General features: G+C 35.3%; 1 protein-coding gene across 1 annotated transcript; it reads right to left on the reverse strand.

Annotated features, from left to right (window-relative positions):
• Positions 1–139: 139 nt before the first annotated feature.
• On the reverse strand, positions 140–19,594 carry SLC35B3 (solute carrier family 35 member B3). Its single transcript, XM_007466392.1, has 9 exons — positions 19,319–19,594; positions 16,259–16,380; positions 12,539–12,693; positions 11,150–11,257; positions 7,856–7,953; positions 5,739–5,831; positions 5,220–5,331; positions 2,425–2,494; positions 140–743 (listed from the first exon to the last, which is right to left on the reverse strand). The coding sequence occupies exons 1-9, from the start codon at positions 19,517–19,519 to the stop codon at positions 593–595; spliced, it is 1,110 nt and encodes a 369-aa protein (XP_007466454.1). The 5' UTR covers positions 19,520–19,594; the 3' UTR covers positions 140–592.
• Positions 19,595–19,809: the final 215 nt, after the last annotated feature.

Raw genomic sequence — 19,809 nt, forward strand, 5'->3', positions numbered from 1 at the left:
TAAAGCACATTTTCTCTAATGAATACTTTTAAATGATCAGAGAAAAGCCTCAGTTTTAAAGTTTATGTACACTGTACTCTCCATCTTCATAACAAAATCCAACCTTCACTCCCCCAATTCCATCACATTCTTTTAAAGAAAAAATCAGAGAATAATTTTTATTTATAATGAAGTTATTCTCTCTAGACTTAAACCATCAGTTCACTCTTACAACAGAGAATCAATTTAAATAACACCACCAAAATGGAACGGAAAAAAGAAAACAACCTGCATTTACATATCAATTTCTTTGATATGTCATAATGATATCCAATTTTTCTTGCAACATGGTCCATTTCCAGTGAAATTCTCAACAGACTGTAAGCGTCACAGTCCTTCATCTTGATGTTTCATTCTAAGGTGTGCTGGGTGTGGCTCTTTTGATTGCTTTGGAAGTTAAACAGTCCAACAAAGATTCTGAAGAAAGGGCGACTTCACATGTAATCCATCCACAAATGATAGCATGCCTTCAGAGCCTCTGGTTTTTATAAAAGTCCCTTTGGAAAGTTAATTGATTGATGCATTAATTCTACGTTATAAAGCGAATCGCTGCCTAGACAGTCTGTGCCAACGTCCCCGACCTCCTCACTTCCACTGTTTTGTTTATCACATCATACAGCGATGGGAGTCTTATTTTGTCCATATTTTTGCTGTAAACATTGAGAAATATACCAAGGACAACTAACAAACCAGACCATACATACCTAAGAGAAAAAAAATAAGGAAAAAAGATTAATGTCAGAGTAACAATTTGTCATTAACCACAGAATTTGATGATGTCACAAAAATTCCTCAATGAAATAAAATTTTGCTACTGGGTACCTAAACTAAGAGCACTAAATAAAACAGTATTTGTTTTATTTTACAAATAATATTTAGATCACACTAGATAGAATTCTATATGTTTAATGTTAAGTATATATGTAGGAAAAGCATTTTACAAGACACTAAATGTAGTTCATTTCTTTGAGGATAATAGCAAATTTGAAGTCCAACTCCTACCACAAGTCTCAGGATTATGTTTACAGCACTGAATATGTAAACCTGCCAACGGCCTACTTAGCCCCTGCAGAAAGAGAAACTAACTTATAGAAAACAAACAAAGTCTTCTATAAATACAGTTGTCCCTAGTATCAGCTGGGGACTGGTTCCAGAACCCAACCCCCTCTACCCAGAGGACAATAAAATCAGTGGATGCTCAAGTCCTTTATTTATGGCATAGTATTTGCATATAACCTATGTACAACTCTGTGTAAACTTTAAATCATCTCTAAATTATTATAATACCTAACACAATGTAGATGTTATGTAAATAGGTGCCAGATATTCATTGTAGTAGTCAATGCCAATTCTCCTACTATCTCAGGATGTGTCCCTTTTTATCTCTCTATATTTTACCCCAACTAGTTGGACTGCTGAATTGAATTCCTAAGAAGGCCATTGGCAGGTTTACATATCCAGGGCTTTAAACATACTCCTGAGACTTTTGGTAGGAGTTGGACTTCAAATTCTACTTTATGGAACTTCCTGGAATTTTTTTTCTGAGTATTTTTGCTCTGTAGTTGGTTGATTCAATCTGTAGATGCAGAACCCATGGATACAGAAGACTGACTATACATTGCTGAAAATTTATTTTGTGGTTACCTTTAAGCTCATACAGCTGACCCTTGAACAACGCAGGTTTGAACTGCACAGGTCCAGTTATACGTGGATTTTTTCAATAAATATACAGTCAGCCGTCTGTGTGTGCAGATGTGGAACCCGTAGACATAAAGTGCTGACTGAAAGGGACTTGAGCATCCTTGGATTTTGGTATATGTGTGGGTCCTGGAACCGGTACCCCATGGATTCCAAGGGATGACTGTACATTAGTAATTTCTAAGTCTGAATCTTCTCAATTACCAACGAATATAAGTTGAAATGATGCTAATTTCAAATACATACTAGACAGTAAAGAAAACAGTCAATGCTTCCACCGAAAACCACAAACTAAGAAAACCATTAGGGTACAACTCTAACTCAAATCCTTTGTGGGAAAAGACAGCAAATAAACTTAACAATTTTAAAAACCATACATGTATATATATAAAATTTATATATTTTCACCAGGGCAAGGGGAGTCCCTTAATCTCACCACATCACTCACATTCATTTATACTGGAAACAGGGTCACATGTGCATTGGGACTGGTTAGGCAATTTAAGTATACAAAATGATTTCTTCAAAATAATTACATACATTTCTGAAACAGCAGAAGACACAGCAATAAATTTGGGTCAAGATGAAAAGGATTCTTTACAAAAAAATTAAGGCTGTTTAAGAGTAGACGTGAAACAAAAGTATCTAAAGGTAGAGAAGAAACTTGTCGAATTAAAAAGTACTTACTGAAATGTGAATGGTTTGGCAAAGAATATAAATGAAAGTACAATGGTCATTCCTTTTCTCCCTGTTGTCACTGTAGGGAGAAAAAGGTTGGTTTTAGAATGCGCCTATTGTCTTGGTAATATTTCGGAAATAATTTATTTAACAAATATTTACAGAGCCTACTGTGTGCCAAGATCTATATGAGGTGCCAAGGAAACAAAGGAAAGCGAAAAAAGAAGAAAATCAAACAGAAAGTCACTGCTCCTGCTACCATGGAATTTATAGGCTAGCAGGGTTACAAACATTATAAATAATAGAGTCACATTTAAAGTACAACTATAATAAGTGCTTGATGGAGGCCATGAGGCTATGGAGGCACGTCATCCTTTAGGGAGACGTACTTAGTCTGACAGGAAAGAAAGGACTTTTCCAAGGAAGATGCGATTGGATTCCGTATCTTTAAAAGCAGCAATCTAAAGGACATCCTAGTGGTGGGCATCTCTGGGTAAGACCGTGAGACATCTTTCCAGTCCTCTGTACAGTGTCCTTCAAGGATTATGGCCCGAAGCTTTCCTCCCTCGTCCCACCCAGATGCAGAGAGGAACTCTGCACGTAGCTCCGGTACACCTTTCCACCACTAGACTGTGTGCTTTACTCAGTTCCTTGTCCTCATTTCCACAGACTCTGTAGTTCCTGGCACTTAATCTTCAAAGCGTGAATTAATGAATGAATACCAGATGAAGAAGCTGTTTTGGAAACTGTTAGAGCCCGATTCTCCAAATCTATTTTTCCTACTCCTTTAGTAAAAAGACCCCTACTTTTAACTGGGATACCTTCCCAGCCTCTCCTACAGTCAGGTGTGGTCACGGGACTAAGTTTGGACAACGAAGTGTGAGCAGAAGTGCTGTCTCTAGGAGTGTGGTTTGTAGGAACTTTCCATAAAGAAAAGGATGTGTCTTTCATCTTCTCTCCACCCACCCTGTCTGGAATGAGGACGAAGATGGCAGAACAGAGGGACTGGATTCCTAAGGAGCTGGAGCTACCATGCCAGCTTGGGAGACACATGGCATACGGTTAAGAGGACAGGTCTGGAGCTAGACGGCCTCAGTTGAAATACTGATTTTGCAACTTACTAGCTGGCTGATCACTTGGCAAGCCACTTAACCAGCCCGTGCCTCAGTTTACCCATTTTTAAAATGGAACAATAATAGCACCTACTTTATAGGATCATTGTGAGGTTAAGATGAATAATATATGTAAAATAGCTAAAATGGTACCTGGTACATAATAAGGGCTATGGACATGTTAGCTGTTATATTACCATCTCTGGATTTGTCTCACGTGAGAGAGAAAGACACCTGCCTGCTACCTTCAACACAAGGATTGCATCTCACATTTCTTTATACCAATCACAGGGCTCAGCAACACATACAGACTGATATCAGACTCTTTTTGAACAGCTACTATCTTACAAACAAAACTGAAACCCAAGCTAAGTGTATGCATTTGTGATCTTTCTTGACAGCATGAGCTGACTTGGAAGGTTATTGATATGGCCCAATCTACAATTAAATTCCCTCTACTTACCATTAGGGATGTATACTTTAAAAAGCAGAGTCATATGTGAGCAAATAAAGAGAACAGTTAGGAAGAAATATACTTTTACAGAGTGGGCATTTATTCATTTGTTTCATTTAGTCTGTGGTATTAAAATAAATATTCTCTTAAAACCGTGAAAAATCAAAATCAGGTAAATGAGTAAGGTGTAAATGCCTTATGGATGTAAATTCTACAGATCTCTGACAGAGATGATCTTGTCCAACACAATCCCTTCACAAAAGAGAGAAACGAGGCCCAGGGAAGAGGAGAGACTTATTCTCCAGGTCCCGTATCATTAAACGTCAGGGCTGGGACTGGGCTGCACCTCCTCTCACACCCCAGCCTAGCGCTCCTCATGGCAGGTCACACGGCTTCCCATCCTGAAGGGCTTCACCCAGGGCTCTCTCCAGATGGGAGATACTGAGAGCATTTGTCATGTGGACCATTCTTTTGGCAAACAGTATGAGGCAGCAATTGGAGTCATCTGCTCCCCTCACTGGGCCTCACCTGCAGCCCTGCATCTGCTCCCCTCACTCCTCCAAAGCAAAGCAAGTAACAACCTCCATTTCTCTGACATGCCAAGCAAAGTCCTTGCACAGAGCACGTGCATAATAATTATTAGTGAAAAGGGAAGCTCATCTGGTTGAGGTTCTAGAAAGTGTACAAACGAAAGGCCCCAAGACCTTTGCTTAAAATATACCTGGCATGTTTTAAGTGTGACAAAACTGTAATTTTCCATTATAAATTAAAAGTGATTAAATACAGTATTTTTCCTGGAAGGTATTCATCCCATCATACTTTTTAATAAAAAGATCTTTTAATGTACTTAAAGTTACTATCTAGATAAATGCATATATTTGATTTTAAAATTAAACCTTCAAATAAGAAATTCAGATCAAACATCATTTCCTTTAGAATTTTAAAGAAATACCATAAACCAAGGAATAAATTGGTGAAATGTGACAATATTCTTTCTTTCTTTCAAAAAAAATTTCTTTTTGGCTGCACTGTGCGGCTTCAGTGATCTTAGTTCCCGACCAGGGACTGAACTCGGGTCCCGGCAGTGAAGGCACCGAGTCCTAACTACTGGACCACCAGGGAATTCCCGACAATTTTCTTTTTAATGAAGAGCAGATGCTGCCCTTACCTTGTGAAAAAGAATATCAAAGAAAATTTAAATGCTTATTTCATAATCTAAGCAAGTATATCGTTCTTACCTGTTACAGCAAGAAGTGCACCAAAAATTTTAATCAAAGCCAGAACAAAAGAGATTCCAAAATACCCAGTGAGGGAAAAAAGGAAAGCATAACCATAGGTCCGAACTGGATCCTGCAAATATAAAAAAGCCTGTTAGAAAAATGCAAAACAAACCCTGAGGTACTATAAATGAAATAAAACTACAGATTTTAATCAACTTTCTGAGCAATAATAAGCAACAATGCAGTCAAGCAAAGATTCTGATTTAGTTCTGATTTAATGGAAAAACAATGATGAAATTAAAAATCCCCAACTTCTACATTATGAATAGTTTAAAAATTAACTTATAGGAACGAGCAAGGATAAAAAAATTTAAATATAAATCATTTCATTTCTGAAATAATTTCTGATTTACATATACTGTATTAAAGGAGTTATCAAATTACATAAAACAGTCTTTTTGGACAAGGGGAATTAGAAATACAGAGGAAACTAATTAATGGAAGATGTTTATTTTTAAAAATGTGATTAGTGTTTACCTTTGAACAAAATGTTACTGCAGGGCCTAATCCACTAGTGCATGTCAATCCCAATAAAATGTACACAAAACCGATTGAATACGAATACAAAACCTAGAGTAGAGAAAAATAAAGTGGAAAAAAGTGCTATTTAACCAAAGGTGTAAAATGAAGGTTTTCAATATATGGCTCAATTTCTTTATTTCATTAAATCTGTAGAGGAAATCATTTTAAAAGTAACATCATTGTTTCAATGTGGTGTAATTTTCTGGAAATGATGGTTGATTCGTTTATAAGTTTACACATTATTTTAGGTACAACATAACACAGCAGTACTAATCCTTTCATAAATGGTTACCTAATTATTCATTTTTTGCCTCGTTTAATTACTGAATTCAAACCAGATTTTAATGTTGGGGGTCCTAAAAACATACACAAAACAAAGATACTCTAAAACTACTTATTAGACATGAAAAAACCCAAACATTAAGTTTGCAAGTACATTAAAATACAATGAAAATAAGCAGTATATGACATACCTATTGCTTAATTTCCCAATTTTCCTACCAATCTTTCTATTACACTCCTTATAGGCAGAAACAGTGTCATCATCAAACTTAAATACCTGCTATGTGTCAGGTACTGTGCTAATAACACTCTATATGGATTACTCCATTTATTTCTCACAACCAACCTAAGAGGCAGGCACTCTTAATCATCATTCCCCAATGTGCGGATGGAAAAACTAAAACTTAGAGATATTAAGTCACTTTCCTCAAACGGGAGAGCTAGTAGAGAACTAAGGCTATCTTAGTCCAGAGCCTACGTCTTAACCACTGCATTACATTCTTTCTACCTACTTCCAATTCCTTAATTCTCTGATCGTATCTTATCTAGGGAGAGTGGTGATGATGATCAAGAAAACTCCTGACCAAGATTAAAGTTCCTATGTTCTTAGGGACGCTGTAAAGATGCCCCACTCTGCTAAGTAACCAGCCCTACATATCCTTACTGCTGTGTGCTCTGTCTGTCTAGCAAGGTGATGGGCTACAAAACTAATGCAAACACGGCATAACCACCTTCCTATATACAAACACCAACCAGCTAGAAGATATATTGGAAGAAAAGGCATTATTTGCAGTAATAATGGCAAAAAGATGAAACACCTAACAATAACTTCAATAAAAAATAACTGGATTTATACAAAGAAAACTTTAAAATCTAAGGGACATTTAAAAGTAACGCTTGAATAAAAGGAAAGTCATACCTTATTCTTGGACTGAAAGAATCAAGTGTATAGATGCCATTCTCCCTAAATTAATTTATAATTCAATGCCATACCAATCACAATACCAATGGGTTTCTAGTTTATTTGGGGATATGAACACCCAAGAATAACTACTGGTAGTAACATTCTGAAAAACAAAAGGAACAAAGGTGGCTAGTCCTAACAGATGGTAAATGTATGGTGATAAAGCTGCTGTCATTATATGGTTCTGGTGCAGAAATAAGCTTGAAAGAATAAAACTGTGAACCCTGCATTAGAATAAGATAGGATAAAAGAAGGTATTTAAAGTAAAAATTGGAAAAGTGAATTATTCAATAAATGATATTGGGCAAAGTGGATAGCCATATGGAAGAAATTTTTTTAAAAGTTTTGGTTGGATCAAAGATTTAATAAATAAGGAAATTATAAAACTAGTAGGCAATGGGCATAAAATTCTTAAATGTTAGAGTTGGAAAAGCCCTTTTCAATCATAATACATAGCTAGAAGTCATGAAGGAAAAGATAAGCCAAACTACATGTAAATTACAAATTTCTAAATGGCAAATAATACCAAATACAAAGAGAGAAGAAAAATGATGTAACAAAGCATTTTTTTTAACACGCCCCAAACTCCATAAATCAAAGAGGAAAAAATTTATCAAATGCTTGCAATAAGGTATCAGCAGTGATAATGGTATTTTACTTTTTACCTTCCTATAATATTTGAACATACTACTTTTATGAAAATAATGATGATCAACTAGTTTAAAATTGCAATGAGAGTCTTCAATACCATAATTATGTCATAAAATTAAGTATATCGTCATTTTTGAGTCTGTATGATGTGAAGAAAAAGCACTAGAGTATTTACCATTTCCGAATTAGAAGCATTATGAAGTTTCATGGCTTTCTCTTGGACATTTCCAATGACAGCATCTGCACATAGTGCCAGGGAGATGAGGATCACACCTTCAAGAAGGAAGAAGAAAAAAATAACCTCCTCATTTAAACATATGAACGATAATCAAGACTTATCAGAAATTTAATTGGGCTAAAAAACCAAAATCAGACCTTAAATCACATTTGCTCAGCAGAGTTGGGTATTTTTATCCACAACCAGTTTTAACAGGCATGTAGGTGATGTTATTAAAAAAACAACTAATACTAATAAATTGCATTAATGCTGTCACCTTGTTGTGTTTCACAATCATGTCAAATAATATTTCTGCTTTTAAGTAGATTATATGTTTGAAAGAAACACTGTATTAAACAAATACATAAGAGATTCTTAGATCATCTATTGGGATTGGTGATTAGTCAGTTAATTCAAACAATCAAAGGAAGAGGGAAAGCGTAAAAATAGTACCCATATTATTAAAATATTTAATTTAAAACACATAAACATAATGCAGTTGTTAAGGCCTTTTCTCTGAGTATGGGTCTGTACTAAAATTCTGCACTTTCCTTTGTGCAAGCTGCATTCAGAACACACAGTCTCTATGATTTCCAAGTTGTTTTTAAAAAGTGCACCAAAAGCTTAGAAACTTGTGAAACAATCAGGGTATAGAGTCCTTTCATATTTTTATGCTTCCCCCCAGTTTTTACCCACACTTAATTCAACAGTGATTTTATTGACTTGTCAAAGTGTTTTAATTAACTTAGTTTTCACAGAAAGAATTCTCTCTTCAAACTCATTTCTGAATATTTAATTATTGTATAATTAAAATAACACATACAACTGAGATGAACAAATCTGGAATTCAACACACTCATACAAATGTGCATGTGTACCTGAGAAGCACGCTACTACCTGCAAGTATATAGGACACTGGCCACCAGTCATGGTGCTTTACCAAAGAAAAACAAAAAAACAAACAAAAAAACGCAACCTTGGTTGTATCTGTGAGTCTGATAAGATTTGAAGTTTTCTCTATCTTTAAAAAATATATAAGCAATCAAAGGTAGCAGAGGGCTTCCCTGGGGGCGCACTGCTTGGGAGTCCGCCTGCCGATGCAGGGGAGGCGGGTTCATGCCCTGGTCCGGGAAGATCCCACATGCCGCGGAGCAGCTGGGTCTGTGAGCCATGGCCGCTGAGCCTGCGTGTCTGGAGCCTGTGCTCCGCAACGGGAGAGGCCACAGCAGTGAGAGGCCCGCGTATCATGGAAAAAATAAATGGGTAGCAGAAAAATAAATGTACATGTGTATGTACTTAATTGAGAATTTTCAAGTTTTCATACTTATTCTTCAATTTGACTTTTTATCATCTAGCTTTGGTATTTATTACCTAAATATAACCTAAATATACATTTTTATTCACCAAACTTGATTCTGAACGCTCTTTTCTTTGTTTCAAATATCAAATCTGTCCTCGAAAGAAAAAGACATGCTAGTATCCAAGACTTGGGAAACAACGTCCCAACTCCTAAAAGGCTATTCAAAGACATCCCAAAACTGTTCTGAACAATGCCAACAGCATGAAAATACCTGAATTGCATCTGAATTACCTCAATATTTTAAAGGAGGACATTTACTTGAATAAGTAAATTCTGATATATTCACTTCATACAACCAAAGTTTTATTTATGTCTGCCGTAAGTAACCATCTTAATAGCTAATCTAATCTCCTTCAGACAATACACTCATAGATCAGGGACTTTGATAAGTGCTCATCAATTATTCTCAATGATGAGGAATCGTTAGGTTCTCACGCCCTTAAAAAACATTCCCATGGAACTCAGAAAGGGTGAGCACTTGAGTTATACTGAGAAGTTACAGACCACCAAAACCAGCTGTCTCCGTCACTGTCATCACCCTCACCCCAGCACGTGCAAGTGCTTTCACGTTCATTCTTCCAGCGCCTCATTCTATCCTTCCACTACCTTTGTGCGAGGCAAGCTATCATCATTCTCTCTGCTGTACGGTGAAGCGCTCCCTCTAACATAGCTTTCCTCTCAGTTTTCAAATATAATCTTCCTTCTGCAGTTGTTGACACGAAAACAAAGTGTTCCTGAAAAACCTAAACCATGTTAGAAACACCTGCAACTCTAAGCGTTCTCACTGAAGTAAGGATCACTCGTACTCTGGATGATCAAAGCTGAAAGAACAGACCTCATAGGTTCTACCAGCATCGTCTGTAAAAGGCTGGTTTAAAGGGCTGCTCTAAGATGCTGATCTGAATCCATTAACTTAGCGTGATTAACCAGGTTAGTAAGAAACAGACTAACAACTGGTCAGGAACATTTTGATTCTTAGAAGGAACAGCAAAGTTGACGTAAATGATTTTCTTCATTACTTCATACTTTTTTTTCCTCACAAATAATTATAGTTTGTACTGCTGATATATGTATATTATATATGCTGCTATTTTTGTTATTGTTATTTTGTTTTGCTTTGTTTTTCTCCCTGTTCTCTCAGAGTTCCTTTGAAAGAACTATTTTTGTCAGGTATCAGGCTAGGAAGTGGGATGAAACTAAAATAACCTTATGAGTAACACTCAATAGTTTAAGAATGACAATACTGTATATATAATAAGCAATCTCTGTAAAGTCTTTAGACTAAAAACAAGATTCTAACACTGTTTTTTATTCTTATTTATTTCTAAACATACTATAATACCTATTCTCTTCGTGAAAGATCTAAATTTAATTTAGAAAATTCCACGTGGCACACCATGAGGAAAAGTGTTTATGGTGGAAGCTTTATGCACTTTAAGGTTATGACCACATTTACATTACACAGTTCAATATTAAAGAACAGCATAATTTTCTTTTTTTAAGCTAAAACAATGAAATGTAAGTTTGCAAGTTTCATTTTGTTTTAGGAAAATGAGAATAACAATTACTACTGTGATCCTCCTATAACTCGTGTGTATTTCCAATTCAGCTCATAAGAAATTGGTCTGTCACGTACTTGATAATGGGAGATTCTATCTAGGCACACAGCCTCTTGTCATGTCAAAATACTATACAAGAGTACTAAAAACAACTGTTAAGTTTCCAGAGTTGTGATACTTTTACTACATCTTATATGGAAAGTCCAAAAGCTTTATGTTAGATATGAGAATCACAGATGCCACACCATCATTTAAAACCCTCATGAAACTGTAAAAATTCTTACTCTAAACCGAAACACCTACAAAATCTAGGAATACAAGCAAATTCCTTACCTGTCAGGTTGAAATTTGGTGCAACCGTGCTGTCGGCTAGGGTAAACCATATCAGGCCGAGGCTCATGCATAAGGCAGCAGACACATCAGCAACATTGTAATGCTTTCCTGTGCAAAATAAATGTAAGTCAACCTGATTATGCAATTACCCACTCAGCACAGTTTTAGATCTACGTGTTTAAACAAGTAGAGCAGGGACTGCCTTTTATATCCAATGTCAAAAATGATCACGAGCGCTTAGGTCAAGGCATGAGACAGTCACAGATGGGCTTTGAAAATCAAAATTACCTCGTGAGCACCAAAATGTCATTATAAGTTAGATATGAGATCCTTCTTATGATAGTGAGTAAATATGAACATTTTAAAAGTTTGTGGAAACTAGTGCCTCTTTTACTTTATGTATAACATAAGGCTATGAATTTTCTTATACTTCGTAAGTTTACCAAGAAACCAGAGTAGTTATTCAGGCTATATATGTTTGCAAATACTATAGTCAGATAACTTCTAGGTTGGTGAGGATTAACTTATTTTAGCACATCCAAGTTTAAATAATGAAATCACATAGTGTAACTTTTTGGAAGGACTGTTATGGAGATATTATACAGGCCAAGTCAGTTACGACGTGAAATGTGATTTTTAATAGGAAATTGAGATCATTATTTTTTCCTGTGTGAACAGCTATCCTGAAATTATATGTGAAGTAGCTGACATACACATTTTCATTTTAAAAGGCTCTTTCGGGAAGGCTTATAATGCATAAAATGAAGTCAGGCTTTATAAGAACTTTAGTGATTATCAAAACATGAATACTCCTCATGACAGATGAACAAAACAAAAACTTTTTCTACTGCTTGTCGCTATCATTGCCTCCTCTTTTACTCCTATTTTCACATAGCTTGTAATTTAGTTGGGATCCTAGGGAGTCAACAGTCAGCAGAGTGGGTTAAAAAACACTTGCTCAGCTTAAGCTTTACTTCAACATGGGAATCGTCCATTTGTATAATGGAGGTGGAGAACAGAGGCCTGGAGAGTAGAAAAATGAAAGAATTGAAACAAAGAGCTTCCCAGGTACTTCTGAGCTAGGCCTTCAATATGTAAATACAGTATTTCTGGAAATGTAGTAGGTTCCAGATTAAAAGAATAAAACAAAATACGATTTTTATTTTTCCCAAATCTCCAAATCACTGATTTCAGATCCTGAGGTATATCACAGAAGTATTGGTGTTTTTATAATAGCTTTTTTTTTTTTATTAGGTATCACTCAGAAGTGTTACAATATCTAGACTGTTCATTAAAGATATTAATTGAAGTTTAATGTTTTTCCTAATGCTAGATGCCATAACATATCCTATTAATTTCAAACAGTATGAAAATATATCATTACTATACCTTGAATAAAAACTCCTCCTAGCATAACAGGAATCAATTTGCAGCACTTGAAGATGACTTGGGTAGGATAATTCAGGTAGCCCAAGGAAGTGTTTGATAACCCCATAGTACCCACAGTTAGAAAAGCTATTATCATGTAGGTTTTTCCTGGTATTCTGTAAAAGACAATTTTTAAAATCTTCATTTTGGGACCCAATTCATACTATTGTAAGAGAATGTGTTTACAATGTGTAAATTTCTAATGACTCTTCTAATTTCTGTTTAATATTCCTATAAATATCGGTAAATTATCACTATTCTTAAAGTTACAACAGTGTTAACTTGTATAAAAGAATGTTGGTGAAAATAACAATTTACCTTTATTTAATCAATTGTAAGTGAGAACTCTCAACTGTCTGAAAAAGTAGTACATTAGAGAGTTACTTAGACTCTTACTGAAAGTATAAATGCTATTACATTTAGGGTTTTTTAACAGTAGTTATAGCTACATATAAAAACCATCTTGACTAAATTTAGAAAAAAAGAATTGATTAAAAAAAATTGGCTTCTATAATGGGAAAAAGAACCTTAGTTAATTAACTTCTAAATTGTTGTTTCCTAACATTCCATCTAGCATTAGGAAAAATACATCTATCCATTCTGCTAGCATAACCTGAGCAGAATTTCTCTAGAAAAAGAACATGGTGGTTTAAAACTCCAGACATGGTTTTTATTACCATAATGTCTTATGATTCATCTCTAATGCTGTAATTCTATAAAATGTTAAAACAATCAGCTTTCAGATGAGGAATCTGACTCTCCTCATGATCCCAAATTTTCTACCTTGGGCTCTAACTGGATTTCCTAAAGGAGATTCTTAATTTGGTATCTTCATATAAACTCTGAGCTGGTCTTGTGAGCGTATGCTCACAAGATACTTAATGGTCTAAGATACTAATCTTGTACATTGGTGCATGATTCATATAATTAAATTATGTTGCATTTTTAGATCTAGTTTCCATTTTGGGATTTGTGTTCATGTTTAAATCAAGGCGACAAAATTCCACATTTTTTATACGGCTAGATATAAGGCAAAATAATTTACTAGATAAGTTCAATTAAAATGCATCATTTCCACTTACATTTCAATTTTGAGACCTTTGCTTACACTTTACTAACACAGTGGTCAACATTTAAAATCCATGTGGAAATAATTGGGCATGCCCGTTATGCATCAGTGTACACAGACACTGGCTTTTATGCTGTCCATGGGGTTTAACTCTCAGTGGGGTATCAGTGAAGGAGGACAGTACCACTTCTCCAGGTAATGATAAAAGTCAGAAGAGGCAAATTTCCCCATCCATAAATTGCAAACCGCGGCCAGAAAATAAAAATTCGGGTCGGAAGAATCACAAGATTAAAAAAGCAACACAGTTAAAGGAAGAAAGAAAACCGGCCTGGAACTCAAGAAACCTAAATTCAAAAGGTTCCAATTCTGAGTGCAGCCTGGGGTACGAGCTCATGGAAATCCCAGCTCTCCTCCAGGTCTGCTTTCTCACTGGCGAAATGAGGTTAGATTTCGTCATCTTGCCTCTAGGACTCTCACTGTTTCTCTCTGAATACCCCAATTGCTTACTACTTCAGATACGATGGGAAAGTCGTAACTTTGATAAGCCCCTTGGCTTTTCAATTTGGTACAGATCTCCTTTATTAAAAACTCACATAGAGTAATTAACACTGAAGTTACAAGATGATCTTTGGTGAAATATAAACTTTGGAGTAATATACTTAGGAGTATATTTAGGGTATTCTAGTCTATGATGGGCTATATCACACATCACCATATTTCATCCTCAAAATGAAACAGAGAGAATTTAAGAAACTTCCCTGAGGTACTGACACAATAGGAGGCAGTAACATGACTCAAAGCCATGTTTTCTGACCACAAATTCTGTACTCTTCAAGTACATGGGTATTCATATAAATATAGGAAGAGAGAAAAACCTAAGCAAAGAATTTGACTTATTAAAGGTCTAAAGAGCAGTGTCACTTAAATTCAGATATATATATACACTCAAATAAATTCAGAAATAGGGGATTGGGCATATTTTCATTGTAATACACCTATATTTTTCTAAAAAAGTTTTTAATGTGCCTTGGAATGAAAAGTTTTCAACTTCTAATTACATTTATTATAGGTCTATAAATTCTTCTACCTAATTCCTTCACTCATGTTTCAATCAAACACAAATGACTTTAAATATGTTATGGTTATGTGGTTTAAAGGTTGGGAAAAACATGACTGGAGGCTCACTCCCCATCTTTTGGTAGCTGAGAGGGAGTTGTATCTTTTTAAAATTTAACAGTTAGGAGATGCATCATCTTTGTGTCTTTCTCATTTAATAAATACAGCATTGGGTTCTTTTATTTTAGAAGCAATCAGAGGTCCAGCAGTTTGCAATACATAATGAATATATATGGAAGCCAGGCTTCCATATATATTAGTCCTGACAGACACATTTAATTACTTTCTATTCTACCACCTGTGGCTAAGCTAAGTCTTGTAGAGTTTCAGAACATGAAAATAATAAAGAAGATCTCCTCAGATTCAAACGTTTTTAACATTGCTGCTATAATAATTTATTGGCAATAGAGGTTGAGAGGTAAAATTAGACCCATGAAGAAATACTGGTGTTACTGATTTAAATATTTAAAATTTTATAGTTATTTTCATACAAACATCAGAAACATTTAAGAAAAAAAAGTAGCTATGAAAAATTTTTTTTTTCACTGAAGGATTATCAATGAATGATAATGAATGAAGAATGTCAACATTATAGCTCCTTATTACATTTAAACTGTTCAATATATACATGAAATATTCACATATTAGGATCTGATATGACAGGATAACCACACTTAAATTTACCAAGAAAATGTTATATTCAAATTCCCAACCACCTTTTGATATGAGACTAGGTTTTAATTGCATATTGCTCAATATGCCATTAACAACATTTCAAGATATTTCTCAAACCTAGGTGGTCGTTAATTTAAAAGCTACTGTCATATAAACTCTTTTAATTTTGACAAAAGGGAACATAATGAAATTTCTCTAATGGTCAAGAATGCAATTCCTACTGCTGGCCATTACAAACGCGATGATGTTAAGTGGAATATATCCTACAAAACAAAACATTAACTATGCATTTCAAAAACCACTATAAAAATAGGTATTGATATTTCATATCACCATTCTTATGTAGTACCATAAATTTTTCAGTAATCACACCTATTTCCATTATAAAAACATACATGTACAACTGAATACTTTCTCCTATTTTAAGAAGATCTATCTTATTATTGAGTCTAAACAACACTTTTTTTTTTTTTGGCTGCGCTGCGTGGCATGTGGGATCTTAGTTCCCCCACCAGGGATCGAACCTGGGCCCCTGGCAGTGGAAGTGAGGAGTCCTAACCACTGGACCGCCAACGAATGCCCTAAACATTTTTTAATCTGATAACATTATACTTTTTTCAATGTATAATGGAAATACCATATTTAATATTTTTAATAAGTTGATAATACTGATAAAAATTCTTGGGTATTAAATGTTTTATTAATGGGAAATGTATATTTCACGTATAACATATTCCATGTGCGCAAAAAATAAAACAATAAAAATGAACTACTACTCGTGTACTTAACTGCCAAAAAATAAAAACAAATAAACCACATACCTTCTCCTTTTGTCCTGAATAAGCTGAAGCTCTATTAGGCCAAATATGGAGTAAAATGCAAACTGCACTAAAGTAAGGTACCAGCCATAGGGCTTAAAACCCTCCACTGAAAATATTAATTCCTGTCAAGAGAGACATGAACACTGTTTAAGTCCCAGGGGCAGACCAATTACCTCACAGCACATTCCTATAAGCACAGCATTTTAATAGAAACCAAGGTTCACCCCCAACAACAAAATGCACAAAAAAACATCCAAACTGTAAGGCTTCTGAGAGGTAAAATTAGAGAAGTTAGGAGGCCTTTCCAAAGAAGTGACAGTAGATATCCAGGTATGACAATCAGCAGAACAGGAAGCAGGGGAGGAAGAACTAGGAAGCAACCCCCTCCTATGCTTTTTGCTTTTTTTAAAAGACCAAAATTAAAAGAGTTGCCCAAAACAATGAGGAAGGCAGCTGATTCAAGGACTCAGGTACTCTTATAAAAAGCATATTTCATTAGAAGTCTATTATCTCAGGCCTGTTTTCCAATATTAAGATAATCAGTTCAAATCGATAATTAATGTTATTTTTTAGAATTCTTTTGCCATAGACTATATAAAACTTCTCCTTATAGAGAAATGGTTACTCTTCTTAAAAATGTTATATCATGAAAAAAGTTTTTGTTAATTGTTAAAAAGCCATTCTTAATCTCATTAAGAAGTATTCTAATAAAGCTATCTGGCTTAACTGAATGCATCAAACTATCCACCAAATATATATATTTCAGCTGTATTTGAAATAAATTTTAAAAAGATGAAATTGATGGACAAACTTATGTTCGAAGAAAAACTAAACACAGCCTCTAAAAACATCCTGAACTGATTTTGTACATTTAGGATGCTGTGTAATTCCCTAAATTTAGATTTCACGTTCAAGTAAGTCTGTAAGTTATTCAGGATATTTCTGGTTTATAAACTATAAAACATAAAAATAGCTTTATTAATATCCTGGCGCTCAGGTAAATATTACACTTTCTATATTGCTAAATTTACTACAAAATCCCATTTTCTTTAACCTATTTTATATCCAATTAGTAGCAATGTCAGTTCTCACCAAAGTGATGTTACAATTATAATCGGTTTATCTTAAAAGAAACTTTGCACATATTAGTTGTAAATTAAAATCTCTGATCATTTATCAAATAGAAAAAATTTAATGAAATTTTTAAATTTCTAATTCATTTTCCATTAAAATGGCTAACTTTGCTCCCAAGCTATTTGGTAACAATGGTATTTCGAAGAACGAAAGCAAAAGTTTCTCAATAAGAGATCCTAACATTTGATAAAAGTTATTATTTTGTATTGTTCTTCATTGTGGTATCTGAATTCTTATATCATCTTCTAGTACAAAAGTCAATTATAAATATTAAGATTTTAAAATTCATGTTGTTTTACACTAATACACCCTATAGCATTTTCAGAAGCTAAGGAACAGTCACAATTCTGTCTTCTCCTTTATACTTACTTTTATATTTCATCTCCATAAAACAAAGGAAAAGCATACAACAATTTTTAAGATCACTCTGATTATAAAGAATATCAAAAATATTATCTAGGGCTTCCCTGGTGGCGCAGTGCTTGAGAGTCCGCCTGCCGGTGCAGGAGACGCGGGTTCGTGCCCCGTTTCGGGAGGATCCCACGTGCCGCGGAGCGGCTGGGCCCGTGAGCCATGGCCGCTGAGCCTGCGCGTCCGGAGCCTGTGCTCCGCAAATGGGAGAGGCCGCAGCAGTGAGAGGCCCGCATAACGCAAGAAAAAAAAAAAAAAATATATTATCTATGTTTTCAGAAAACACATCACTTTCCTTTTCTTCCACTACAAAGATTTTCTCATGTTAGGGAGTTGCATAAAAAAGCAAAGTTGGTAACAGCTGAAAATACCCACTGATGAGTTGACAACTGGTAATTAATGGTCCCCATGCACACATTCTGTTTACACTAGCCTGGGTCCTCATCCATCCAGCTCTTGTCTTTGAAGGTCAGGAATTTCCTGGTCAAGTGTTTACAACTACCCCATAAAACAATGCAAATACAAGACAAACTGTGGCAATGTTAGAAATGTTTTGCATAGGCAAAATCACATAGGCAAAGTTGAATTAGAAGAGGAAACCAAGAATGAGAACACAACAGATGCTTCAAGAAAAGGATGATTCAAGTATTAAAGGATTGAAGAGACACCCTTGGAAAAATAGAAAACATCCTGATACACTTTTGCAAAATTACCTCTTAATGAGCCCCAGGAATCAAGAGGGAACTACAATGTGGCTGTTGTGCTATCATTCAATTTCATGTAAGAATTATGTTCCAAAATACCAATCAATACTTCAACCATTTTCTTTTAAAAAGCACATGGTGGGGCTTCCCTGGTGGCGCAGTGGTTGAGAATCCGCCTGCCAATGCAGGGGACACGGGTTCGATCCCTGGTTTGGGAAGATCCCACATGCCGCGGAGCAACAAAGCCTGTGCGCCACAACTGAGCCTGCGCTCTAGAGCCCACGAGCCACAGCTACTGAGCCTGTGTGCAACTACTGAACCCCGTGCGCCTGGAGCTCATGCTCTGCCACAAGAGAAGCCACTGCAATGAGAAGCCTGTGCACCACAACGAAGAGTAGCCCCCGCTCGCCGCAACTACAGGAAGCCCATGCGGAGCAACGAAGACCCAACGCAGCCAAAAATAAATAAACAAAAATAAATTTATATATTAAAAAAACCCCACATGGTTGCAATTACCTACATTTTGCAAAACATAACACTTCGTATTTTTTCATAATTTTAATTTTTTAAGATTGTCTCTGGCTTCCCTTCCCCCACGTAAAGTATTTCACTCTAAAATTTGGATCCCTGTTTTCAGTCAATTTAATCGTAAGTAGCTCTTTCCTACTACTATACTAAGAAACTCAAATTTGTGAATAAACTTGCTATCTTATAAAAGAAAGTATCTTGGACAAAACTATTAGTAGTTCCCATGTTGAGCTCATTTGTTATAAATAATTAACATATTATAAACGAATGACTAATTTTTTACCTGTAAATATCCATAAATTAGGTAAAATACCAAAACTCCAGCAACACATATGAAAAATTGAGTAAGTTTGTTAAATCTGCTGAGATTTATGCCAAGCACTACAATATCATCTATCGACTTGATGTGTGGTGACATTGCTTGGGTTTTGGACGGGACAGTGATAGAAATATATTTCCTGGAGCTGTTGAACTTGAGATCCATTGTTCTTATTTTGCCGCATTCAGTGCTTCCAAAGTTATCTTTGTTGGTTTCCTCCCCTTTGTTCAGTCTTTCTTTTGCCTGCCCTACAGAGGGAAATAAACAATTAAAGCAAAACATTTAGACCATCAAGTAAAGTGCTATGCTCCAAATAATATCTCAAGTCACATTTGGAAAATTACACAGGTAAGAGTTATTCTCTCTGGATAGTAATATATTAATTCTCCTATTCAAGCTTCCCATCCACCAAAACAATATGCTTAGTCTCCAAACACGACTAAATTTACACCATT

Source organism: Lipotes vexillifer, unplaced genomic scaffold (assembly GCF_000442215.2).
Source record: "Lipotes vexillifer unplaced genomic scaffold, Lipotes_vexillifer_v1.1 scaffold444, whole genome shotgun sequence".
NCBI classification, from domain to species: domain Eukaryota; kingdom Metazoa; phylum Chordata; class Mammalia; order Artiodactyla; family Lipotidae; genus Lipotes; species Lipotes vexillifer.